This window comes from Anomalospiza imberbis, chromosome 33 (assembly GCF_031753505.1).
Source record: "Anomalospiza imberbis isolate Cuckoo-Finch-1a 21T00152 chromosome 33, ASM3175350v1, whole genome shotgun sequence".
NCBI lineage: Eukaryota > Metazoa > Chordata > Aves > Passeriformes > Viduidae > Anomalospiza > Anomalospiza imberbis.
The window spans coordinates 263,266-290,904 of NC_089713.1; the positions used below are offsets into that span (position 1 = coordinate 263,266).

Consider the following 27,639-nt stretch of genomic DNA (forward strand, 5'->3'; position numbering starts at 1 on the left):
GGAGCATTGCCTGTGCTGTGCCAGGGACTGGCAGACACTGCTGGGCTGGGATAGAGGCTCTGGGGGGATTGGGGTTCCAGGGCAGGGCAGGGCTGGGGTTCCAGGGCAGGGCAAGGCTGGACCTGCCCCTTCCTCCCCACACATGAAATGTTTCCAGCCAACAATCTCCTCCAGTCTGTCACAACAGGCAGTGTTGGAGGTGAAATCCCAATGGGCACCTGGACGAGAAGGACAGTTCTTTTCCATAGGAAGGAAAGCCCCAGGTCTCAGCTCATTTCTGGTTTGATTTCCTGGATTTTGTTTGGTTTTGTTGTTGCTTTGTTTCCTTGGTGTGCCTGAAGTGTCCAGCCAGGAGCAGAGTGACTCTTGCCAAGGAACTTTGTGGTGCTGTCACTTAATATTAAATCTGGTTTTAGCTGATCCCTTGCTGGGGATTTTTTCAGCGCTCTCAAGCCCTCGTTGGTAACAGGGTGAAGGAGCCCTGGCCCAGGCTCTGGCCCTGGGGGACACAGGCACGCTGCCGGGGGGTCCCTGTCCCCCTGTCCCACCCCCCACAGCCCCAGCCCCCGTCCCCGTGTCAGACTCTGGGGTCGATCTCGTGGAACATCCTCTGGGGGAGGCTGCGGCGCCGGGGGCGGGGGGACCCGGGGGGACAGGGGACCCCGCTGTGCACGAGCAGCGTTGGACTTCTCTGGGGAAACTGGGAGGGGGGGCTGGGGTGGAGTGACCTCCCCAGTGACCTCACACAGCCCCTGTGATGGCACACACCCCTGTGATGTCACACAGCCCACTCTGAGATGTAACAGGTAACCTGTGATTCCATACAGGTGCCCTGTGATGTCACAGCCTGCTCTTTGAGGTCCCAGTCTGCTCTTTGATGTCACAAAATCTGCCCTGTGATGTCACAGCCCAGCCTGTGATGTCACAGACACCCTGTGATGTCACAGTCAGCTCTATGATGTCACAGCTACCGTTGTGATGTTATGCAGCCTCGCTGTGATGTCACAGCCTGCTCTGTGATTTCTCAGTCAGCTCTGTGATGTCACAACCCACTCTGTATTGTCTCAGCCTTCTCTGTGCCATCACACAGCTGCTCTGTGATGTTACAGAGCCCTTTTCTATGATGGCAGAGTCTCCTCTGTGGCCTCACAGCCCGTTCTGTGATGTCACACAGCCAGCGTTTAATGTCACAGCTGACTTTGTGATATCACAACCTCCTCTGTGATGTCACAGCCTGCTCTGTGATGTCACAGCCTGCTCTGTGATGGCAGAACTCACTTAACATGTCACACAGCACCTCTGTGGGCTCACAGCCCCACCCTGTGATGTCACAACACCTTCAGTGATGGAACACAGCCACCCTATAATGTTAAAGCACACTCTTTGACCTCACAGCTTGCTCTGCTCTGTGATGTCATACAGGCATGCTCTGATGTCACAGCCTGCTCGGTGATGTCACATAATAAAACTGTGATGTCACAGCCAACTATATGATGTCACAACCTGGTCTGTGATGTCACACAATCACAGAATCACAGAATTGCTGGGTTGGAAGAGACCTTTAAGGTCATCAAGTCCAGCCCATGCCCTAACCCCACCTCAGCTAAACCATGGCACTGAGTGCCATATCCAGTCTTTTTTTAAACACATCCCATGATGGTGACTCCACCACATCCCTGGACAGACAATTCCAGGAATTTATCACCCTTTCCATAAAAACATTTTTCCTGACCTCCGACCTAAATTTCCCTTGGTGCAGCTTAAGACACTGTCCTCTGGTCCTGTCAGTTGCTGTGAGGAGAAAGAGACCGACCCCCACCTGACTGCAACCACCTTTCAGGGAGTGTAGAGAGTGATAAGGTCACCTCTGAGTCTTCTCCAAGATAAACAACTCCAGCTCCCTCAGTCATTCCTCACAGGACTTGTGCTCCAGACCCCTCACCCACCTTGCTGCCCTTCTCTGGACACGCACCAGGTCCTCTGTGTCCCCCTTAAATTCGGGAACCCAGAACAGGACACAACACTCGAGAAACGGTGCCAGTACAGGGGAAGAATGCCAAGCACACCAGTGCCAAATACAGGGGAAGAATGACCTCCCTGCTCCTGCTGGCCACACCATTCCTGATCCAGGCCAGGAGCCATTGGCCTTCTTGGCCACCTGGGCACACTGCTGGCTCATGTCCAGCCTGCTGTCGACCAGTGCCCCCAGGTCCCTTTCTACCTGGGCACTGTCCAGCCACCAGTCATCTGGAACCTCACCAGTGAGCCAGGGCTGCTGGTAAATGATGGAGAGTGGCTTCACAAGCTCATCTGCCAGCTGCCTCATCACCCTGGGGTGGATCCCATCTGGTCCCATGGATTTATGAACATCCAAGCATCTCAGCAGTCCTCTGACTGCCTCCTCTTGGATAATGGGTACACCATTCTGCTCCCTGGCACCATCTACCAACCCAGGAGAAGAGTTGTCCTGAAGGCAAATCATCTTCTCAATAAAAAACTGAGGCAAAAAAATGGCACTAAGCACTTCTGCCTTCACCTCATCTGCAATTATAAAATTCCCTTCCACATCTAATAAAGAACAAAGATTGGTCTTACCCTTCCTTTAACCATTGATATATTTGTAAAAACATTTTTTTATTATCCTTTACAAAAGTTGCCATTTTAAGTTCAAACTGAGGTTTGGCCTCCCTAATTTCTTTCCTACATGCCCTAGCAAGCCCCTTAAATATTTCCTGAGAGACCTGACCCTCCTTCCAAAGATGATACATCCTCTTTTTATTCCTAGGTTCCTTCAAAACCTCCTTACCCATCCAGACTGGACGTTTGCCTCGTCTACTCGTCTTTTGGCACACAGGGACAGTTTGATCCTGTGCCCTCGAGATCTTTGTTTTGAAGCTGCCCCACCATTCCGGAACTCCTTTGTTTTTAAGGGCTGCTTCCCAAGGAACTCTTGGAATAAGTCTTCTAAATAGGCCAAAGTCTGCCCTCCGAAGTCCAATGTAAAAGTCTCATTAGTGTTCCTCCTGACTTTCCAAAATATTGAGAATTCTATAGTTTCATGATCACTGTGCCCCAAGTGACCTCCAACCACCACAACTCCCACCAGCCCATCTTTGTTTGCAAACAACAGATCCAACATAGTCCCTCTCCTGGTGGGCTCACTCATCAGCTACGACAAAAAATTGTCCTCCAAAAACCCTAAAAATTTCCTGGACTGCCTCTTTTCTGCTGTATTGAGTTCCCAGCAGATGTCCAGCAGGTTGAAGTCGCCTACAAGAACAAGGGCTGATGATCCTGAAATATTCTCTAGCTGCTTATAGAATGAGTTGTCCACCTCTTCTTCTCATTTGGGTGAATGAAAACAGACTCCCAGTGGGATGTCAGCCTTGTTGGCCTTCCCCCTAAGTCTCACCCATAGACATTTGACTTCATGGTCATAAGTTTCAATACTTATGGCGTCAAAAGCTTCCCCAATGTAAAGGTCCACCCATCCACCTCTTCTCCCTTTCTGGTCTCTCCTGAAGAGCTTGTAGCCATCCAATGGAGCGCTCCAGCCATGTGAGTCATCCCACCCTGTTTCTGTGATGGCAATTACATCATAGCTCTGCTGCTGCACCATGGCCTCCAGCTCTTCTTGTTTGTTACCCATGCTGTGTGCATTGGTGTACATGCACCTCAGCTGGGCTGCTGATTTCACCCCTCACTCAGGCTTACCACCCTTGGGCCTGCTTCCAGACAAACCAGCTGCATCCGCTTCCCCTTCAGACCTAGTTTAAAGCACTCTCAACAAGTTCTGCCAGTTCATGAGCTAAAATTCTTCTGCCCTTCACAGAAAGATGGAGCCCGTCTGGTCCAAGCAGGTCGGGTGCTGTAAAAGTTGCCCCATGATTAAAGAATCTGAAATTTTACCAATGACACCAACCCTTGAGCCACTCGTTGATAATGTGAGCTCTCCTATTGCTTTCAGCGTTTTTCTCAGACTCCAAAGGGACTGAGGAAAAGACTGTCTGTGCTCCTGTCCTATTGACCACCTGACCCAATGCCCTAAAGTCCCTTTTAATTGCCCTGACACTCCTCTTTTCAATCTCATCACATCCAGCCTGGGGTATCAGCAGTGGGCAATAATCAGAGGCCTGAATCAGCCCAGGCAGTGTGTCAGTGATATCCCGTACCCGGGCGCCAGGGAGGCAGCAGACTTCTCTGTGGGGTGGGTCTGGTCGACATATGGGGCCCGCTGTTCCCCTCTGGAGGGAGTCACCCACCACGATTACGCTTCTTTCCTTTTTGATGTTAGAGGTGCTGATCTGTCTCACAGATGAATCACAATTGGGAGGCTCACTGGGCAGATAATTTTCTTCTAAACCATCTGGCTGACTCTCCAGATCCAGGGGATCATACCGAATCTGAAGTGGCACCTGGCTTGGGAGAGGGGGTTGGGAGGGATTTTTATTATTACCTCCTCGAGTAGGTACCCACTCCCACTCCCCTTCATCAGCCAGGTGTCCTTCTATAGCCTGACAGTGGGAGGTGTGGGAGACAGTGGGAACCAAGGAGAGCATTGCTGCCCTGCCAGACCTCATGGAACCAAGGATCCATTGTGACACTGCAGGGCCCTGGGGCACCACGGTGCCATTGTGACACTGCAGGGCCCAAGGATCCAAGGGACTTGGTGACACCAGAGGGACATTGTGACACTGGGAGGCCTAATGGAATCATGGACACCATTGGGACACTCTGGGGCCTCATGGAACCGTGGTGACACCAAGTTGTCTGGGGGTGTTGATCTGCTGGAAGGCAGGAGGGCTCTGCAGAGGGACCTGGACAGGCTGGATCCAGGAACCAAATCCAACAAGGTGAGGTTTAACAAGTCCAAGTGCTGGATCCTGCACTCTGGCCACAACAACCCCTGCAGCGCTACAGACTGGGGACAGAGTGGCTGGACAGCAGCCAGGCAGAAAGGGACCTGCAGGGACTGATGGACAGCAGGCTGGACATGAGCCAGCAGTGTGCCCAGGTGACCAAGAAGGCCAATGGCTCCTGGCCTGGATCAGGAATGGTGTGGCCAGCAGGAGCAGGGCAGTGATTCTTCCCCTGTGCTCGGCGCTGGTTGGGCAGCACCTCGAGTGCTGTGCCCAGTTCTGGGCCCCCCAATTTAGGAAGGACATGGAGGGGCTGGAGCGTGTCCAGAGAAGGGCAAAAAGGCTGGTGAGGGGTCTGGAGCACAAGTCCTGTGAGGAGCAGCTGAGGGAGCTGGGGTATTTTATCCTGGAAAAGAGGAGGCTCAGGGGACACAAGGTGGTGTCAGGGCACAGGTTGGACTTGATGATCTCCAAGGTCTTTTCCAGCCTTGCTGATTCTGGGATTCTCTGAAACCACCCTTGGAGCAGTTGCAGAAGGAGCCCTGGGCCTCCTCTTCAGAAGCTCCAGCAGCCCAGGTCCCTCAGCTTCTCCTCACAGCCCCAAAGCCCATCCTGTCAGTCCTGCAGAGCCTCTGCAGCCCCTCCTCACTGCCCAGAACAGGCAGCCCCACAGCCAGACACAGCAGCCCAGATGTGCCCCCCCTGGCCTGGGCTGCCTCTGGCAAGGGAGCAGCACGAGGCACTGCAGGAGCCTGCAGACAATTCCTGCAGCACTTGTGGGATGATCCTGCTCCCCAAGGGACGTTCCCATGGTGCCACGTCAGGAACTGGAATGGGGAGTGGGGCCAGAGAGGAAAGGGCAAACAAGGACGGGCTGTTTGCAGGGGACAGAACAGGGGTGGGCAATGGGAAGAAATTCGTAGCAGAAAGAGCAAATAAAGCAAAGGTGAAGCCAAGGAAATTCTCAGGGTAGTTTGGGGCAGCCCTGGCTCTGAGTAACAGCGTCTGCAGTGGGACAGGAAACTCCCAGCTGATGGGAACAAACTTTCTGGCTGACTGCAGAGGCCAGGACAAAGCTGAGTGGTTTCCCTGGCGTCCCCCAGCCCTTCCTGGCCCCAGGGGCTGATGGCATTTGTGCTCCCTCAGGTTCATGTCCCCACAGCAGCAGCATGGGGGTGCTCCCGCCTGCTGTGTGCAATGCAAACAGGGGCTCCTGAGCCAGCGCTGCCGTGGCTGTGCCTGCAAGGATGCGGCACCTGTGTGAGCTGGGGGAGAGGCCAGGGCTGCAGAGGGGGGATGTTGTTGGCAGCTCCATCAGGACGCTCTGGGACGCTGCCCTGGGCTGTCCAGCGCACTGGGGATGGATCAGCCCCTGCTCTGCTGCTCCTTCCCGTCTCCCCCAGGGCCCTTGCAGAGCACCAGCCATGCTGTCTGCCCCCAGCCTGCCCACGGCCAGCCTGGGGCTGCTCACGGGGGTTTTCTGTGCTGAGCATTGGCCTGGCCGTGTTCTTGAGAGAGCCTGGGCAAGGAGCCTGGAGCCCCCAGGCCCTGGCCTGAGGCGTCAGCGCTGCCCCAGCAGTGCCCATGGGCTGTCCCTGCTGCAGCCCCGGCACTGCCACCCCCAGGACTGTGCCCGGCCCCGAGAGCACTCAGGCCCTGCAGCAACACCAGGGCCACCAGGGCAGCGGGGCAGGGCCACGGGAGCAGCACTGGCAACACCAAGTGCTGCTGCTGCTGGGCACAGCTGCTGTGCCAGCACTGATCTGCCCCCGCTCTGCACACAGACATTGCTGCTGCAGCTCCAGAGAAGGCAACAAAAGGGCATCTCTGCAGAAAACTCTGCTGGGACATCCTTGAGTTCCTTTAAAGCCACGGAGAGCGCAGCCCCTCATTGACACAGTCTGTGGCCACAGAGAAGGTGGAGGGAAAAGAAATGACAAATGGCACAAGGAATGGCTTTTCTTTGTGGACAACACGGAAAAACAAAAACAAATAAAAAGAAACTCCAAAATGAAACCAACAAGAAGTATCAAAGATGACTTTTATTAAAAGTGATTTGTAGAAATTGGCCAGGAGTTTAATGTTTCTGAAACCATCCAGTCATCAGTCTCCACAGTGCAGCCTTGAGCTCCTGGTTCCTCAGGCTGTAGATGAGGGGGTTCAGGGCTGGAGGCACCACTGAGTGCAGAACTGACAGGGCCAGATCCAGGGATGGGGAGGACATGGAGGGGGGCTTCAGATGAGCAAATGCTGCAGTGCTGAGGAACAGGGAGACCACGGCCAGGTGAGGGAGGCAGGTGGAAAAGGCTTTGTGCCGTCCCTGCTCAGAGGGGATCCTCAGCACGGCCCTGAAGATCTGCACATAGGAGAAAACAATGAACACAAAACAGCCAAGTCCTAAACAGCCACTAACTGCAAGAAGCCCAAGTTCCCTGAGGTAGGATTTGGAGCAGGAGAGCTTGAGGATCTGGGGGATTTCACAGAAGAACTGGCCCAGGGCATTGCCATGGCACAGGGGCAGGGAAAATGTATTGGCCGTGTGCAGCAGTGAATAGAGAAAGGCACTGGCCCAGGCAGCTGCTGCCATGTGGGCACAAGCTCTGCTGCCCAGGAGGGTCCCGTAGTGCAGGGGTTTGCAGATGGACACGTAGCGGTCGTAGCACAGGATGGTCAGGATGGAAAACTCTACTGAGATGAAGAAGGCAAAAAAAAAAGAGCTGAGCAGCACATCCTGAGTAGGAGATGGTGCTGGTGTCCCAGAGGGAATTGTGCATGGCTTTGGGGACAGTGGTGCAGATGGAGCCCAGGTCGCTGAGGGCCAGGTTGAGCAGGAAGAAGAACATGGGCGTGTGCAGGTGGTGGCCGCAGGCTACGGCGCTGATGATGAGGCCGTTGCCCAGGAGGGCAGCCAGGGAGATTCCCAGGAAGAGGCAGAAGTGCAGGAGCTGCAGCTGCCGCGTGTCTGCCAGTGCCAGCAGGAGGAAGTGGCTGATGGAGCTGCTGTTGGACATTTGTGGTGCCTTGGCATCGAGATCTGTAATAAAAGTAATCATGGAATAGTTGGGTTTGGAGAGGACTTTAAATATCCCAGCACAGCTTGGGGGCACTTTCCCCCTCTGCCTGCCCAGGGCTCTGCTGCCTGGAGCTGTCCCTGCCAGCAGCTGCTTCCCTGTGCCCAGGGCTGGGCCCTGCCAGTGCTGCCAGTGCCCAGCCCAGCCCTGTGGGCTCAGCTCTGCCCTGCAGACCCCTCCCAGCTCAGGCACTGCCCAGGGGCAGCTCTGGCTCTGCAAGCTCTGATGGCAACATCAGAGCAACCCTGTGGAGGCTGGAAAAGCGACAATGATGCTGCCTGTGAGGGGCCCAGTGCTGATTTCTGTCAATGAGTGGTTTATTCACATCTGAGAGAAAAAGTTTTTATTTCTCTCAGCCTGAACTGAGAGATGAATATCTATGTGCAATTTCCAATACAGGCAACACAGATCAGTAGACTAAAACTGCAGGATCTTCCCTTTTATGCCGCCCCTGACTTGCGGTGCTACCAGTATAATCTTCTTGGAAATGTTCTGCAGTTAAATGCCATGCTGGGAGCAGTCCTGAACAATGCAGCATCCTTACCACACAAGGAGAACACTTCCAAACCCTACTAGCTGTTTCCATCCACCCACATATTGTCCCCCAGGGCTGGGAGAAGCTCCCCGGGCCGGCTGAGAGCTGTCCCTGGCAGGCAGCAGAGTCCCTGGCCCAGCACAGCGCCCTGGGCTGCAGGACCCTGCTCTGCAGGACAGCCATGGGCACCCCTGGCTGCTCTGCACAAGAGATGATCAGAGAATGTACTCACAGGGTCAGTGGGCATTGGGATGTTCCAGCTGTAGGAGATCACTCCAGGAGCTGCAGCTGCATTGTCCTGCAGCCAGAGGTTCCTGTGCCAAGGGCTGCCAGGGATTCTGCCCCAGGCACTTCTCAGCACCTTCCCAGCCCTGACTGATGGAAGCTCTCTGTGCCTCTGTGCTGTGCCCGGGCTGGCTGCAGGCAGTGCCCCAGCCCTGCTGGGCTGGCAGAAGAGCTGCTCATCCAGAGAAATGTGCTTTTGAAGCTCTCCTTGGTTACCAGGATCACCCTCTGTGCCAGGAGCCTGGCCCAGCTCAGCAGCACAGACACAGCACAAGGACTTTAATGACCCTCTGGGGCTTTGTGCTCAGGCCCTGAACATCAGGCCCTGAGAGGGAGCTGCAGAAACCTCTCCAGAGCTCCAAGTCAGAATCCAACTCCAAAGTTTCTCTGACTTTTAATGGGTCCCACTGAGGGACACGACTGAGAAAGTGTCCCCAGGCCCCAGTCAGAGCAGAGAACTGGAGGCACTGATGACAGGTGGGGACAAAGAGAAGCCAAGTCTTGGTGCCCTGGGGCACAGCAGGGTCTGTGCCACCAAGGGCTGTCAGGAGACACCTTGTCCTGAGGCACTGGGGCCTCCTGGCACAGCCCCAGCCAGGCTGGGCACTGTCACCCCCTTGTCCTGCCCTCAGCATCCCCCCCCAGCCCACATCCCAGTGGCCTCAAGGATCTGCTGGAAGGAGTCCCTGGGGAGCCTTGCTCAGGAATGGCCCTGGGGGCTCCTTCATGCTCCCAGGGACTGCAGGTTTATCAAAGCGCTTTGGCTTTTGCTTTTGCCTTGGAGTCTCTGAGAGCTTTGTGCAGTCATGGCCTCCAATTATCTGCTGTAATTAGTCCCTGGAGAGGCTTTGTCAGGAACAAGACTCAGTCGGGCTCATTAATGCTTCAAGGTACTTCAGTTCTTTTAAGGTACTTGGTGTTTCCCTTTTGATCCAGACTCTGTGAGAGGTTTGTGCAATCATGGCCCCAATTATCTGCTTTAACGAGTCCCTTGGGAGCTTTGTGCTGACACTCAGTGGGGCTCATTAATGCTTTGAGATACTCAAAGAATTTAAGTTACTTTGGATTGTCCTTTCCACACTGAGTCTCCGAGAGGTTTTTTTGCCATCCTGTCCTCCAGTTCTCTCCTCCAAGGAGTCCATGAGGAGCCTGCATTGGGGATGGACCTCAGTGGCACCCATTAATGCCTTGAGACACTTTGGGGTTTTCTTCTTACTTTGACTCCTGGAAAGGTTTGTGCAATCTTCTCTCGGGCGCTGAGGTTCCAGGGCTCAGCTCCAAATGCACCACGGGGCTCATTTGGATCAAGCAAATCCTGAGAAGCCATGGCTCTGACTTGATTCCCCTGTGCTCTAATGTAGTTTATTAAGAAGTTTTCCTTTTACAGTTATTGAGAAATATTTCAAAGAGCTTCTAAGAAATATGTATTCCTATTTTAAAGAGTGTCTTTATTACTGTTCTCTTTAGAGAAGGGCTGATTGCAGCATTCTGTGATTGATATTGATGTAGGGCCGCTCCTAAGGAGGTCTGGCCAGGTCAGAGAAGTTTCACCTTGAGGTCTGACCCAGTGTGGACAACCTTGCCCCACATTCCCCAACCCCATGTGAGAAACAATTTTCACTTTCAAAAATTTTACTGGTTTTATTAAGACCTTATCAAAATACAACAGAAGAGTGAATAAAGTAAAGAATACAGCGCCAGGAGCAAAGGATTCAGTGACCGTGTGCTCATCTACAAAATGGATGTTCTGTCTTTAATACCTTCAGCCCCTCCCAAAATCTTGTCAATCCGCTCCTCCTTCGCTGTCCAGTGGTGGAGATCACTTTCTTACAGCTTGATTGGAGCTCAGGCTCTGCCATAGCAACAAGCCGACCCTCCCAAATGCCCTGACTACTGAGGGCATCCCATGATAACAATGCAAGGGGGAAGGGAAAGATAACTATCCACCTACACAACTTCTCTTAACATATACTTAATATTCACCCCTTAATTGTACGAGTCAACAACAGGATTACCCATCTATAACAAACCCCCCTTTTCTTTTTCTATATGTCATTATGCTTGAACAATTAAGTAAGAAATTTTTTTATTGAAAGAGTCATACTAGCATCTGTTGATGTGGGCAAGGACAGTGGGAACAGGAGAAAAATCTCAGGTTTTCCTTAGACACACTTATTTGGAATGGACAAAAGGGCCTAACAGAGGTCCAGGATGGCTTTGACTCCCATCTATCATGCCTCTGTGGTTGCTACCCATAGTCAGTGTGTCTTAGGGGTCCAGAGGCCAGCTCGGTCTCGCCCTCCAGTCCCTGTTGTATTCAAAGACAGTTGGGGAATGACAGTGGTCCAATATGGCCTTTTGTCCCTACCTTACCATGCCTACGGGGTTGCTACCCACAGCAGGGCTATGGAGTCTTCTTGGAAGTGAACAAAGGGGTCTTGCCCTCCTTCCTTTGTCTTATTTTCTTAAAGAAGCTGCCCCATTACCTCTTACGGTCCCTTGTGTACTTCCCCTCAACAGGTGCTGGTAATTCTCACCCATTAAAGGAGGAAGACAGTTCTCAGACTGGTTGGTGGAAGATTGACTTTGGGCGTCTTGGTGTTTTTCTGGTTGTCTTTCAGTATCTGCCTGAGAGTCAATCTTGTTTCAACTGGCCTGGATGTTATGTGTAGTTGATTCTTTGTGTTTTTCCTGCTGGGCCTTTAACTCTGTTGGCATGAGTCCATCTGTTGGCATGACTCCATCCCCACTCTGCAGTTCACATGGCTGATTTGGTGGTGAGCAGTACCTGAAAGGGACCTTCCCATTGAGGAGTTAAAGGGTGATCCCTCCATGACTTGATCATCACCCAATCGCCAGGATTAATGTTATGGATTCTGAAATCCAGGGTGGTAGTTTGAGGCATTGCCCCTTTATGTCTTAGCCCTTCTAAGGTTTCTGCTATAGACATAACATATTTCTTGGCATTGGCTTTCCCTGCCTCATAGGTGGCAACCCTCTGGGGTGAGGTCAAAAAGGGTAACCTAAACGTCATTTCATAGGGTGAGACCCCCAGATCTGACTGGGGTTGAGTTCTAAGTCTTAATAAGGACAAAGGGAGACATTTCATCCATGACATTTGGGTTTCAATCATTAGCTTATCTAAGAGCTCTTTTAAGAGTTTGATTCATCCTCTCAATGTGACCAGAATTTTGTGAATGCCATGGAGTGTGTAATTCCCATTTAATCCCAGGGTTTGAACAACTTTTTGCAATATTTTAGAGGTGAAATGAGTTCCTTGGTGTCATATTCCGCTTGTGCAGGGTGTTATGATGGTTCTTTTCACTGATCCCAAAAGTGCAAAAAGGCAAACAACAAGGGACTATTTGTTAATCATAAGAATTGCACCTTTATTAGGGGCCAAAACAGTAAATGCGATAGTGGGGATCAGAAAGGAGATAAAAGGATAAAGAGAGAGAGAAAAGAGGGGGATGGGAATAGCTACCAACACAGGCGAGATCCTCACTGGTCCGGATGATGGGGATCCGTCTGATCGTGTCAGGGAAGTCTTTGAAGTTCTGGTCAACTCAGGGGTCCAGTTATACTCCACGGAGGAAAAAAGGGGGGAACATGCAGGACAATGAAAGTCCGTTGCAACTGCTGCAGGAGAACAAGTGACTCCACTGAAACCACCAAAGCAGGAAAACACAATGAAGAATAAGTCCACTGAAATTACTGAAGAAGAACAGGTCATGTCATTAGTGGTTTCCCCACTCCCTGTGGGAGGGGTTTCAGTCTCAGTCCTTAGGAGGAGGGTTTTCCATCTCTGTCCGTCTGTCACAGTGGTAACGGGGCAGATGAGAGGTCTTCAGTGAGAGACCATTAGGGTCACCCCAAAAGTTCATTCAGCTTCAGGAGGAGAGTGGGCAAATATGCAGTAGGCCATTCCTTGCTGTGTTCATGACAGGTCCTTGCCGATTCCTTGTCGATTCCTTGCCAGGCCTTGTTCGGAACAGCTAACGTAACGGTGCAGCAACTGCACCTGCACTGCTGCTCTCTCCAAGCCAGTACTGTAGTGGGGAAGGGGGTTTCTCCTCGTGGCAATCGGTAGGCAAAAGTGGGGGCTTCAGACGGCTTCTTACACTTGGTCTGAATCAATCCTGTTCACCATCGCATATCGGGGAATGATTGATTTGAGAAGTGTTTTACTCACAACATTGGCATTGGCTTTAACCGTGGGTACCGCCTCTACCCAATGAGTCAGGTCACCTACTATCACTAGTAAAAACTTCCACTGTTGTACCTGGGGAAGCTCGGTAAAGTCTACTTGCATGTTTTGAAAGGGCTGTAAGGCTAGTTCTCGCCCTCCCCTGGTGTTTTCCTCATGACCTTCTCATTTTCTTGTTGGCATATCACACACCTTTCAATTACCTGCTTAGCTATCCCAAAAATTCCTATGCAGCCCCAGTCCTTTAGAAATTGATCACTTAGCACTTGTGTACCCCAGTGTGTTGTTCCATGTATGCCTTCTAGCATTTTCCTGGCAAGGGGTTTATTCAACATTTGCCTCCCATCTGCTAATCTCCACTTCCCTTTGTTATCTTTCTTGGCTCCTGTTTTGAGGAATTCTTTCTCTTCTGTCTCACTGAATACGGGGACTTCTTCCATTTCTCTCATGGGGGTTAATGCTATCATTAGTTTTTCTGTTCCTGGTTCGGATGAATTCTTAGCATCTAAATCTGCTAAATGGTTCCCTCGTGCTTCTTGAGTCACCCCTTTTTTATGTCTTTTAACATATACTGCTGCCACTTCTTCTGGCAATTGTAAGGTTTCTAATGCTTCTAAAATAAGTTTTTAGTTCTTTTCCCCTTGAATTTAATAGCCCACTCTCTTCCCAAATTTTTCCAAAGGTATGCACTACTCCAAAAGCATATTTTGAGTCTGTATATATTGTTTCTCTTTTCTGTGTTAATATTTCCAGAGCTCACTTTAGGGCATACAACTCACATGCTTGGGCTGACCAGTTGGAAGGTAACTTTCCTTTTTCTAGGGCCACTAACTCTTTATCTACTACAGCCCACCCCAATACCCTGTGCCCTGGATTACCCGTGAAAATCCATTGATGTACAATCGTTTTCCACCTTGGAGTGGTTGATCTGTTAGGTCCTCTCTTACTTTAGTTTGATAGTTTATAACTTCTAGGCAATTATATATTAATTCCTCACCTGGTTTTCCATCTAAAGCTAGGCAGGGTTGAGTTGGTTACTCACAACTAGCTCTAAACCATTATCTATTAAGATGGCTTCATATTTTAGTACTTGGGAATCAGTGAGCCATTTCTCAGCCTTTTAGCTGAGGATACTCCTTACTGAGTGTGGGGTATATATTTTCAGTTTTCCTCCAAAGGTTAATTTTTTGCTTTCTTCTACGAGTGGGGCGCTCGCTGCCACCGCCTGAATGCAGGTTGGCCACCCCCAGCTGACAGGGTCTTGCAGTTTTGATAAACAGGCCACTGGTTTCCTGGATCCTCCCCGGTCCTGGGCTAACCCTCCATGTGCTGCCCCTTTTTCTATATCCACAAACAGATAGAAGGGTTTGTCTAAGGCAGGAAGACTCAGTGCTGCTGCACTGACTAATTTTTGCTTTAAAGCTTCAAAATTTGCTTGTCTTCTTCCCACCTAATCTCTTCTTCTACTAACTTTTCATACAAGAACCTGATGACCTGCGTGTATCCTTCAATCCATAGCCTGCAATATCCCAACAGGCCTAAAAACCTTCTGACTTCTCTCTCTTAGTTTTTGGTCATGGGAGTGAGGCTATCCCTGCAATTCTCTCAGGGTTCAACCGCCAGCTTCCTTGACAAATCACATGTCCCAGGCATTTTACTTCCCTCCCTACAAACTGGAGTTTCCCTTTTGATACTCAAAGTCCTTGGTCCCCCCAAAAATTTACCAGTGCTGTGGTGGATTCTCGAACTTTGAGATACTTTGAGAGGAGCCCAGTGCTCCTTGCTCCCCTGTGCTGACACGTGAGTGTTTGTCTGGTTTCGGGATGGCCCTGGCTGTGTGAGGGGTGCTACGTGGACACGAGACAGCCGGTCCTGTCCCGCTGGGTCCCAGCAGTGCCTCACAGCAGTCCTGCATCCACGTCAGGATGCTGGCCAAGAGAGGTCCTGGGAGCTGAGGCAGCTGATTTTAAGCTTGAGCAGGTGCCTACACGCCAAGGCCAACGGTGTTCCCTCAGGATACAGCAGTCCTGAGGGGTCTCCCTCATTCAAACAAATCAGCAGACAAATGCATTGTCAGCCAAAAGCCCTTTTATTGACCTGGCAGGAGGGCAGGGGTCTGCACCCCACTAAAGTGTTTCTCTGCCACATATAAATTTCAGTGGGTTGATGTAGGAGTTGTATCAAAATCACCATCCATCTTTACACTGCTGAGGTGATTCCATAGGCAGGCGGTTAGAAATACATGGTGTCAGATTCCCATACTTGAAGCTGATGTCCAGGCCCTGGCCAGGAGCGGTCTCGATGCCCCAAAGCAGCACAAAGTCTTCCTCAGGGCTTCCCTGCACAGGGCTGATTCCACACTTGCCCTTAGTTCTTCTGGTAGACTGTGTCTAAAGCTTTTTGTCAGGTCACTCTCATGTCAAGTTAGGCCTGCCAGGTTTTTGTTATGCTAACTGGTGCTAAGTACTTAGGCATGTCTGTGCTAATTACTTGTTTACTCATGTGAATTGCTTGTGCTTACTTATGTCAAACCAAGGCCTTGTTCCATCCCCAAAGGTGCCTGAGGACACCTGCTCCTTGTGGCACCAGTTGCTTTCCTGTGGGATGTTCTACCTCCCCGAGGGGAAAGAGGGAGCTGCAGAAAGAGCTTGCCAGGCTGCTCTCCATCCTTTCCCAGCACTCCTGGTGAAGTGGAGAAGTCCGAGCTGAGCGCAAAGGTGCAAATGGAGCAGCCGTGCACAGGAAGGCTCGGTGGGAAGGATGATCCAGGATCCATAGGCCTGGCAGCCTGAGCGTGCTCCAGGGGAAGGCCTTGGAGCAGATCCTCCTGAGTGCCATCCCACGGCACCTGCAGGGAACCAGGGCGTCTGCTGGAGGGTGGGAAAGCTCTGCGGAGGGACGGGGACAGCTGGGGCTCCTGGCAGGGTGTTGAGGGCTTCTGTGCAGGAGTTTGGGGGGCTTGGTGCTGGTGGGGTGTTGGAGAAGGAGTTGTCTGGAAGGTGAGAGGTCTAGGCTGGAATTTGAGTCAGTTTGAAGGCAGCATCTGTGCTTTGGCACAGCTTTGGTTACGAAGGCCAGAAGGAATATCTGTGACTTTTCCTCTTCATGGTCCTGATTCTGCTGCAGGGAACAAGAGGGCAGAGCTGTGCTTTACTAGCCACTCAGATATCTATACCTGGGGCAGGATTAGCCCTTTTGCCATCTACTCAATTCTTTGAGCTACTTTTGTACCACCGAGTGGACATTCATTTCTTGAGAGCTTTTATTTCTTAAGAGAATTAGGATATTATCATCCCTACAGAGAAAACCAAAGAATGGCCCTTAGTTTTGCCCTTTTTTTGTGTAGTGTTATGTTCTGTAAAGTGACTCTCAGTGGATGAGGTTAAGGCAAATGAGTTGCTGCTTTGAGATGGGAAGCAAAATTCCAACTCTGCACCTCCTCAGGCCATCCCAATTAATTTGGGAAGTAGGCAACTTTTTGGAACTACTTGAGCTGAGCAATGAGAAGTAAAGCTTTCCTGAATTGAGGATTCTTACTTGCCAGATTCTTCTGTGCCTTCGCCACTAAGGTGTTTTTGTGCTGAAGGCAATAACTGCAATGAGAAAATAATTTCAGCATGGTGTAAGAGCTTCTGACAGAGACCAAGTGTTGCCAGCGTTGCTCCAGGTGCTCCTGCCAACAGCCCCTGCAGGCAGGAGCGCAGCCCCCAATGCACGTGGGCTTTGGCTCCCTGTGGCACAGAAGCCCCCCACGGGCACAGGTCTCTGGGGCAGGAGACGGGCACCGGTGCTGCCAGGGCTCGGGGGTGGCAGGTCTGCTTGGGCAGGGACTGTGCCACACCTGCTGATGTCAGCGCTCCCCGGGCCCCAGGGATCAGAACAGCATTCCTGCCCTGGCCCACACGTTCCTTGTCTGTGTCACACCCGCGGGTTTAGGATGGCCACCAGCCGGGACGTGTCCCAAGGAGGCCGTGCCAGCTTCTGTGAAGGCCCCGTGCCCTTCCCAGCGCGGCTGCGTTGGCAGCCCTGGGGGCTCCTTCTGCTGCCCTGAGCCCACAGAGCAGGGCAGCGTTTGCTGATGGTTTGAGCCGTTCCTAAAGATCCTGTCGGGCTGTCTTAGACACTTGGGTGAGGGATTCCTTCCAACCTGAGCCACTTTGGGTGGGCTGGGGGCAGCCCCAGGGCAGGGGGCAGTGTGTGCAGGGGCCCTTTGTGACACGGGGTAGCACGGTCACCGTGGCAGGGAACAAGACAGCGTGTCCAAGGGCCCTTTGTGACACGGGGTGACATAGGAGCTGGCGGTGACAAGACCACGCCACAGTGCTCGGAGCACGCGACGGGACAGGACGAGACAGAGCGGTGCCGTGAGGAGCCCCCGCACAGTGCACTCGTTCCTGTCTGACCCGGAAATTTTCTGAGGCGTCATTCCTGCAGCTGACCTCGAGGCCAGACCACAGGACTTGGTGACCTATGGCATCCCCGAGGCTTCTCTCCTGCAGGTGTCCTCGAGGGCAGACCGTGGGACTTGGTGCCCCAGAGGCATCTCCCATCCCTGCCACCAGTGCCCTCGAGGCCTGACCACAATCCTTGACAGGAGTCTCCTGTCCTTGTGGCAGGAGCCCTCGAGATCAGAGTGCAGGACTTGCTGTCCTGTCGCCTTCCTGAGGCTTCTCTCTTGAAGGTGCCTTCCAGGCACGACTGCAGGCCTTGCTGACTCGGAGCTTTTCCGAGGCATCTCTCCTGCAAGTAGCCACAAATCCAGTCACTGACATGGAGCAGAGACCCCCGAGAGTGCCCCAGCTGGCCTGGGTGGAGGAAGAGGAAGAGGGCCCTGGAGCTGGCCCTGCACAGGAGACCTGTGCTGCCCTGCTGGATATGCTCGTAGAGGAGGGGTTTTGCAATCCAAAGCAAGTAAGCAGCCTGTGGCCAGGGTTTGATCCCCCAAGAACTGGTTGGCCTCCCAAGCCACGCCTGCTGCTCACTGGAAGCCTTTGAGGCCATGGCAGTGTGGTGGGAAGGAAAGCACTTCTCTGGGGAAGCTGGGGACATTCCTCCCTCTGGCAGCTTTCCAAGTCCCCCCGTGCCTTCTCCAGGTGCCTGCCATGGTGAAGTACATCCACCAGTGGCTCATGACCAGTCAGTTTGCTGAGCATAGGCTGAACAGGGCCCTGCTGGATCTCACCAACAAACAGCCCGCTGATGTAGTAATGTGTCCTGGTTTTGGGCAAATTTGGGAGAAAACCTTCAGAAGGAGCCCCCAGAAAGCAAACCCCCCCACCGCCCCTCCTCCACCTGGTTCGGGAAGAATTTCCTCAGAGAGTAGTAGAAACAACCTGTTTATTGAGCAGGCAAAGCACTCCCCAGCACAAAAAATGAACAGCACCAGATGACAAAAAGTCTTTCTACGCTCTGAAGAGGTGACAAATTCAGAAAGTCTCTGCTGGGAGTGGTTGCCCAGTTATCGGTCTCCGGTGCTGGAGATGGCTGCTGCAGGTCACAAAATGCTGGCTCTCGGTGTGTCTTGGTGTCTCCCATGTCCCAGTCCTGAGCAGGTTCAAATGGTATTCAGGAAAGGGAAAGAAAAAAAAACAGTCCAGGGAAAAAATTGGATTGCCTAGCTAAACTAACTAATAAGCAAAAGCAAGGGCAAAAGCAAAAAGCAGGAGCAAGAGCAAAGCGAAAGCAAGCAAGCCAGCAAGCCAGCAAGAAAGCCAGCAAGCCCTAGCCTCTCCTAGACACAGACTTTGGGGGGAGGTGACCCGGCTAGTAACAAGACAAAACAAACCTTCACTTTTCGGAGCCAGTCCTGAAGGCACAGAACATAACATCAAGCCTAAACAGAACACACGACAGGGGATGCAAGCACCATAATGTCACCCGAGGACATTCCACCCCTTATCTCCGAATCGTCAACATACTACCAAACATCATGTAAAAACTTCATCAAGTAAAAACTTCCATCTTTCACTTACTCAGACACATTTCCTTCCATCTCTCTTGCTCAAACCTTTGACACACATTTCCTTCTATATCACTTGCACAAACCTTTGACACTTACACATTTCCTTCTGTCTCATGTCGGTGTGGTTTAATGTACAGACAGTGGCAGTAACATCCAACAAACAGTGATATTTGCGTATGAGATCTCCCTGAGGTACACATCGTGTTCTTCCCTATTTCTGCATTATTCACCGTGTACAACCTGGTCCCTGAGCAAAGACAATCCCACAAATGGGTTTGTCTGTACTCGAGGCAGAGTTGATCCACACTGTCTTCCCTAACAAACCTCTGATATGTGCCACTGGGATTTTATCAACCTGGATCGGAGCAGCATATAAAAAGGAGCAGTTCCAAACATATGGCACATTATGCCAATCAGCCTTCTGATGAGCCTGTGACATTTCTTACTCAACAGTGACATTGCAGTGGTGGCCACCAGGCCGGCTTGCCAAGGGAGGCTTCTGGCCATGCCCTGCAAGCAGCTGCTGCTGCCAAGGCGCCTTTGGTGCCTCAGGCTCTCCCTGGCACAGCTCCCAGCACGGCACTCTGCCCTTGTGCCCGAGGCCTTCCCTGTGCTGGGGCTGGCCTGGGGCTTTTCCTGCAGCGGGACCTGCCCTGCTCCTGGCACAGGAAAGGCAGTTCCTGCTGGAGCAGGAGGCTCTGCCTGCGGTGGGCTCAAACCACTCCAGCAAGGCCCTGGTGACGTCAAAATTGCTTCCTAGAGCAGAATAGTCTATAATTGGTATAGCTCCTACATTGAGGAGTAAATAACTATTTTTTAAATTTTATTCTGTGTTGTAAATGGACCGTTTTATCTAATAATGATCAGAATCAATCATAGCTGTATTTATACAGATTTATATGGTAATCCATTGTTAATCGTTTGGGACAAATTGCATTAAGGTTCAATTCCACCTGTCCAATCTGCAGGGTCAGGATGGGATCCAGCCGCTGCCAGTCTCTTCTATTAGAAGGAATTCTAGAAGTCTGGGGGTCCTGCTGGGGTTTGAGGATCTATGTTGCTGTTGGGGGTCATTTCGCCACCTCATGACTCAGCAGGAGTTTCTCCAGTAAGGAAATAAAGCTTTTGCCTGAAGCTCCCACTCTGCCCATGACAGGAACCCCTGTGAGTGCCCGTGACATCCCGGCTCTTTGGCAGCCTGGGGACTCCTGGGATGTCACTGTGGAGCCCCCGTGAGTGCCTGTGACAGATCGGTGCCTTTGCAGCCCAATGTCCCCTGGGATGTCACCATGGGATGGCTGTGACTGCCTCTGACCACACATCTCTTTACCATCCCCAGAAACCCCTGGGAGGTCTCCATGGAGCCCCTGTCTCTGCCTGTGACATTCCAGCTCTTGAGGATCCTGGAGATTCTTGGAAAGTCCCCATGGAACCCCTCTGAGTGCCTGTGACAAATCTGATCCTTAGCAGGCAACCATCACCAGGAAGCCCTGTTGCTATGGTCAGTTTCCATGGCAACCATCACGAGCCCCTGTTGCTATGGTCAGTTTCCCTGGCAACCATCACCACCCCCTGTTGCTATACTCTGTTTCCATGGCAACCATCACCAGCCCCTGTTGCTATGGTTCGTCCCTGGGCAGCTCCATGGAGTCCCCATGCCAGGGGTGGTTGCCATGGACACCAGCTCAGGCCTGGAGCTGTGACCCTTCCCTGGGGCGCCTGGGCAGTGCCCCAGCAGCCCCTGGGCAAAAACCTTTTCCTGAGATCCAACCTCAGCCTGCCCCGACTCAGCTGCAGCCACTCCCTCCAGTCCTGTCCCTGGGCACCAGAGTGAAGAGGTTCCCACAGCCCCAGCCAGGGACCCGCTCCCAAGGCTATTGCCATGGCCACCAGGGCTGGGACCAGCTGGGATGCTCGGTTTCCAAGGGCCGGGGTTCAGGAATGGGATTCCCCAATTTCCTGCTCCTTCTAAAACCACACTGCCGCTCGCTGCCCTCCTGCCTGCCATGGAAAGCACAAAAGGCAAAGATCCCGGGCTGGGAGGAGAACAATTTACTGGGAACAGCAACGAGACAAAGAACAAACAGGACCACAAAAAATGCTGATAACAGAAGGGATAAGAAAAAATATTTACAGGAAAAACTACATCACAACTGACTGGCTCTTCCTGGCCATGTATTTCCTCCTGCCTGGAAAGGACACCCTTCTCCTCGGGGACTGAGAGAGTCCCTTTCCTGCCCCTGGAAATGACCTGAGGTGGGAGTGAATGTAATGACAGGGCCATGGCCAGACCCTCATGTTCTTTGATCCCACACCATGTCATTGGCAGGGGCAGGAAAAGATCTCTTCCCAGCATGGATCACAGGGAACATGGATCACCAGAGCTCTTCCAAACATGGGTTCTCCCATGGGGGATGGAGCTGGAGCAGTGCACAAAGCTCTTTCTGGAGCTAGGGCATTTGTACGGCTTCCCTTGCTGGTGTCTCCATTGGTGTCTGGTCAAGTGAGAGCTCCTGGAGAAGCTCTTCCCACACTGGGGACACGTGTAGGGCCTCTCCCTGGTGTGGATGTGCTGGTGCCTGATGAGGTGGGAGTTTTGCTTGAAGCCCTTCCTGCAGTGGGGGCATTCGTAGGGCCTCTCCCCAGTGTGAATCCGCTGGTGCTTGAGAAGAATGGATCTGGTCTGAAAGCTCTTCTGACAGTTGGGACATTCGTAGGGCCTCTCCCCAGTGTGGATCATTTGGTGGATGATCAGTTGGGACTTCTGGCTGAAGCCCTTCCCACATTCCCCACACTTGTATGGCCTTTCTCCAGTGTGGATCCTCTGGTGGCAGATCAAGTGGGACCTTCGGCTAAAGCTCTTCCCACATTCCCCACATTTGTATGGCCTTTCTCCAGTGTGGATCCTCTGGTGGCTGATCAAGTGGGACCTTCGGCTAAAGCTCTTCCCACATTCCCCACACTCGTAGGGCCTCTCCCCAGTGTGGATGCGTTGGTGGATGACGAGGGCAGAGCTGCAGCTGAAGCCCTTCCCACATTCCCCACATTTGTATGGCCTTTCCCCGGTGTGGATCCTCTGGTGGCGGATCAAGTGGGACCTTAGGCTGAAACTCTTCCCACATTCCCCACAATCGTAGGGCCTCTCCCCAGTGTGGATGCATTGGTGGATGATGAGGTTGGATCTGTAGCTGAAGCCCTTCCCACACTCCCCACACTCATACGGCCATTCCCTGGTGTGGATCATCTGGTGGCAGATCAGGCTGTTGCTCTTCCTGAAGCTCTTCCCACACTCCAAGCACTTGTAGGGTTTCTCCCCATCATGAAGCTGCTGATGGCCCACCAGCTCCGAGCTCTGGCAGGAGCTCTGCCCACCTTCCTGGCACAGGGTGGGTCTTTCCTCCTCAGAGCACCCTGGGCTGGGTTTCCAGCTCCTCCTCCTGTGGGATCTCCAGGGCTTTTCCTCCCCGTTGGATTCCTGCGCCATGGAGCCGGTCAAAACGGCCTCTGCCACGAGGTTCTGCCGTGGGGATTTGTCCTTCCTGGTCTCCATCTTCAGCTCCTTGTCTGGGGGAGGAAGGACAAGGAGAGGTTGGGATTTGCCTCCGTGCCCTAGGGAAGGGGAAGGAGATCCCCCCAGTGCGTCCCCGGCAGGACGGGGTCGGCAGCGATGTTGTCCTGTAGTCAGGGACCGTGCTGGTCTGAGAGATGGAGCAAGAGGGGGGGGGAAAGGGGCAGTGACTTCCTCCTCACCTGCCTGGGTTTCCAGGGGCTCCTTCCCCATCCTCGCAGCCTTCTCCACCATTTTGCAATGGCTTGGAGAAGGAAAATTCTGTTTTGGGAGGAAAACAAGGGATGAGCCCATTGAGTCTTGTACTGGTTTGAAGGCAAACCAGGAGGAGAGTCTAAGCCAGAATTACAATTTAATACAAAAAAAATCAATATCAAGGCAATGATACAGAAACACTGGCTTAATCTGACAGAGTCAGGATTTAACCTGAAACCCCGTTGGTCAGGGTGGTGGTAGCAATCTGATGAAATGGAGGTTCCAGCCCTGTTGGAGTGATGATCGTGATTCTGTCAAAGCAGTGATCCTGTAGAAGGGATCACCTGATGGGTCTTGCTCTGAAGGTCCAGTGGTGGTTACGGAGCTCTTGTCCTCTGGGAATCCAGTAGGCAAGGTGGTCCTGGTGTTGCAAGGGTGAGATTATATCCAGGTAGGAATGCTTGGTTCCTCCCCCTGGGCGGAGCATCCCACAATGGGATGATGTAATTTTATCAGTCCTGCAGTGGCACTCAATGGCCCATGAACAGAAGATAGCCCCTGGAGGGCGTTATCAGGGCTGAGCCATGGAAGAGATAAAGAACACTGCCCCACCTGTTTATCACAGTTTATGAAGATGGTGACTGAAAACATACTTTGGGTTACATCTTACATTGCACCCTGAAACAGTGAGGCAATCCCCGCTCGGGGTGGGGGGTGAACACCACCCCCCTTTCCAAACTGGCTGAGGTGTAAAACCCCCACCCTGGGAAGGCCACGCACACAGGGGACAATGTCACACTTGCCCCACCTCAGGGGAGGTCTCTGTCCCTGTCACTCCCTGGCTCTCCCCCCTTTTCTCTTTCTTCCATCTCTCCCTCTACCTCACATTTACTGTTCAATAAAATCCACTCGGGATTTGGTCTCATTAACACCTTAATTGGGGCAGAGGCATCTCTCTAACAATTTTATTAACCAGATTGAGACATTATTTTGGTGCAGTGAGTTCAGGGCACTGATGTCTGACCCCAAGTGCCTTTGACAACAGCATGGTTCCCTCCTCTCAGGAGGTTCTGGCTCTTTCTGGAGGAACTCTTGGAAACTTCAATGCAGCTTCTTCAGTGAGACTTTTGGGAGAACTTATGAAGAAAATGGCTGTTGTGGGTGGCCAGTGTAAAGAAAATATTTTGTTGTCCTCCTTAGAAAAGTTTGTTAAAATCACTGGAGGAAAGGGAGCAAATGATACCAGCAAGACTGACAAGGATCATTCACCACAAGGTGAGGAACACAAGGCTGCCAAAAGTCCTACAAGAAGCCCAGCTCAAGTAGCTAAATTCCCTAATAAGTCCGAAATTCACAGGCCTGGGGGCTTTGCCAAATGTGGCGGGCACATTTTTCTCTCTCTCAGGATTTTTATACAGGTGCACAGAGAGAAATGAAAGAGAAAATAATTTCTGTTTCTGCTCCTTGTTTTTCTCTTGTGGAATGTGTTTGGAGAATTGTTTATCTGGAGTGAACGCTTTGTTGGATCACGGTGGATTGTTTGGGCCAATGGATAATCAGATCCACCTGTGTCTGGACTCTCCAGAGAGGGTCACGAGTTGTGAGTTAGTTAGATATCACAGTTAGAGAAAGTCGCATGTACTTTTAGTATCCTCTTTTATATAGTATATTAATGTATTATAGCATAATTATAATAAAGAAATCATTCAGCCTTCTGAACTGGAGTTAGACATCTTCATTCTTCCTATTGGGTTCACCTGCATCTACAACAGCCAAATGTGAGAATCATTTTTCTTTTTGTCCCTGTCACCTTTGTGACAGGTAGACTGAGCTTTCCCTTCCTTTTAATAATCTGTATTGGGGCGAATTTCCACTTTTCTTTTATCTGAACCTGCCAGTAGCTGAGCTGGAGCTGTGCAGGAAACGATGAAATTTGGAATTGCCACAGAATTGCTTCTATTGTCAGTTTGTTCATGTTTGGGATTTGTTTGCATTTCCATCACAAGTGACTTGTGGGAATACCAAATATTCATCAAAGTATTTTATGCAGAGTTAAGTTTGATTTCTGCTGAGATTATTTTGTCCGGTGCCCAGGGGAAGCTCGAGGGCAGTCTGTGCCTCTCGCCCTGGGGGATGCTTGGGAGGGGCTTGGGGGGGTTGTCCCTGTCCCTTTTACCCCAGGCCATTCCACAGGGTCTGTCCCTGTCACCCAAAGCCATTCACCAGGGGGTGTCCCTCTCTCACCTCAGACCATTCCCCAGGGGGTGTCCCTGTCCCTGTTACCCCAGGCCATTCCCAAGGGGTCTCCATCATTCTCACCCCTGGGAATGCCTGGGGGGGTCTCCCTCCCTCTCACCCTGTGCCAGGAGTTGCTCGGGGCAGTCTCTGTCCCTCTCAGCCCAGGGAATTGTCAGGGGTCTTTGTCCCCTTGCCCTGGGGGATGCTCGGGGGGTCTCCATCCCTCTGGCCTCAGGGAATGCTTGTGCAGGGCTGGGGACCAGGGGCTCTGTGTCCCTCTCACCACTGAGGGTGCTCGGGGTGGGAAGGGCTCTCCGACCTTCTCATCCCTGGGGTGGCGGGGGGATCTCTGCCCGTCTCAGCCCTGGTGTGACCCTGCCCAAATGTCATCGGGGTCAGAGAGACAGAGACACCCCCAAACGCCCAGAAAGGCTGAACCTGGGATTTGATTTGGGATGAGGATTTAGGAAGAGGGTGGAATTGGGGCTGGGGTTGAAGTTGGGACCAATATTTGGATTAGAGCTGGGATTGGGGTTAAGGCTAGTCATGGGATTGGCTTTAGGGCTGGGGTTGGGATTGGGTCTGAGGCTAGATAATTCTGCCTCTGGGATGAGATTAAATACAGAACTGTGAGTGTGTCTAAACGTGGAGTGAGATTGAGAGCAGGATCAGGGTCAGGTTTGGGACTGAGCACACGCAGAGCGGAACAGGCAGGATGTCACTGCAGGATGTCCCTGGAATCGTCCCAGCCCTCCTCAGGCACCTCCAAACATGGGGGGCAGCTGGGTTCTCCAAGATCCAGGTGCTCCCACGCTGCCCCTCAATACCAGGCGAGCATTCCCTGCGGGCAGCCCTGAATGTGACCCTTGGGGCTCTGGGATCAGCCTTCACATCCCTGTGGGAGCAGCTGCAGACATGCCAAGAGATTTTTCCCCTGCCTCTTTCCTGAGGAAGGGTGAAGCCCAGCTGTCCTTTCCTTCTGGTACCTTCTACTCTCCTCAGCTGAGGATGTCAAACTCCCCACAAGCAGGAAAGTCCCTATTCCCTGTTTCTTTGTGACTGCTGCGTGGAACATCCCTTCAGAATGCAGAACATTCTGACAGCCCTGCTGAATGACAGCGGGAGGAGGTTTGTGAGAAAGGGAGGCAATTGTATTTTGATTGGAAATACAAGTCACAAAATTATTTCTTTCCATCCCATTCCTTTTCAGTCAGTTGCAGTTCTGTTTTCAGAGTGCCACTTTCTCAGTGTTTGTGTCCTCTTTTCTCTCCTGCCTTTCTTTGCCTGCTCTGTTTCTCTCTCAGTGTCTCCCCTGATCCAGGGCAGCTCCCACCAAAGGCCCTGCCCTAATTTCATTCCTAATCCATGAGCTACAACAACTATGGGTGAAGTAATTAAGGCTGGCAATGAAATGTCACAGTAGGAACTTGCTCCACTTGGCTTCTGGCTCCTTGGTAAGAGCTTTGCCTTCAAGGGCAGGAACACCTTTTCCTGGCTGGGAACTGGAATTCCAGCCCCTGGGAGTGTGTGCCGTGGATCCCAGAGGGGCATTCCCGAGGCTCCCAGGGTGCTGCTCCTGCCGTGCCTCCCAAGGAGCCGTGTCACATCAGGGAGAATCTCAAAATCTTGGTTATCTCAGGGGTCTTTTATAGTCCTCTGTGGAAAGGGGGGACAGGGAGAAGACAATGAATGTCCATTGAAGCCACCAAAGGGGAACAGGTCATGTTATCAGCAGTGAGCAAGAGCCATTGTCTTCTTGGTCCATCAACCACACCTGGGCAAGCATCTCACAATTATCAGGTCAGCCCTCCTCCCTGTGGTAGGGGTCTGAGTCTCAGTCTTTGGGAGGGGCTTCAATCTCTGTCCATCACAGTGATCATGAGGCAGATGAGGTAGAACAAGCCGCTCCTTGCCAGGCCCCACTCAAAGCGGTGGTCTGTGGTAGCACAGCAAATACACCTGCAAAAATAATCATCCGCCTCTCCAAGCCAGAACTCCGATCGGGGTCTCCAGGATCTCAGTCTCTGCCATTGTGGCAAACGTGAGGCAAAAATGAGGGGAACTTGGGACCGTCTCTTACACAGGGGCGTGCATGTCCTTTGAAGGGGAACGATCCCCACATGCGTCCAGCGCTGCAATAAACACACAGTCTCTACAGCTCCATACGGGATTTGTGGGGATCGATTTTTCATCCACGTTTCAGCAGCAGAGCTAGCAGACTAAACAGCATATTTTACCTATGCTGGCAAGCTACTAATGATTCAAAGCAGCACATTTCACCTAAATACAAATGGATTTCTACCCTGTTATATTTACCCTGTAAAATACCCTGTTTCAACTCCCGAGCACCTCCTGGGCTGAGAGGGACAGAGACTCCTTTGAGCACTCCCCTGGCACAGGGGTGAGAGGTAGGGAGACTCTCCCAGGCATTCCCTGAGGTGAGAACGATGGAGAGATGGAGACCCCCTGGGGAATGGCCTGCGGTGAGAGGGACAGGGACACCCCTTGGGGAATGGCCTGGGGTGACAGGGACAGGGACAACCCCCCAAGCCCCTCCCAAGCATCTGCCAGGACAAAGAGGCACAGAGACACCTCAAGCATCCCCTGGGCACTGGACAAAACAAACTCGGCAGAAATTAAACTTCACCCTACATAAAATGCCTTGAGGAATATTTGCTCTTCTCACATGTCACTTGTGATGGAAATGCAAACAAATCCC

The 27,639-nt window shown here is 52.0% G+C and overlaps 1 protein-coding gene across 1 annotated transcript in view; it reads right to left on the bottom strand.

Annotated features, from left to right (window-relative positions):
• The window catches only part of LOC137463965 (zinc finger protein 208-like), a 1,270,300-nt gene that overhangs the window by 171,025 nt on the left and 1,071,636 nt on the right, over positions 1–27,639 (bottom strand). Inside the window, exon 9 of the mRNA XM_068175306.1 lies at positions 21,452–22,243. Coding sequence (XP_068031407.1) covers positions 21,452–22,243 — 792 coding nt within the window. The remainder of the gene's footprint in view (positions 1–21,451; positions 22,244–27,639) is intronic.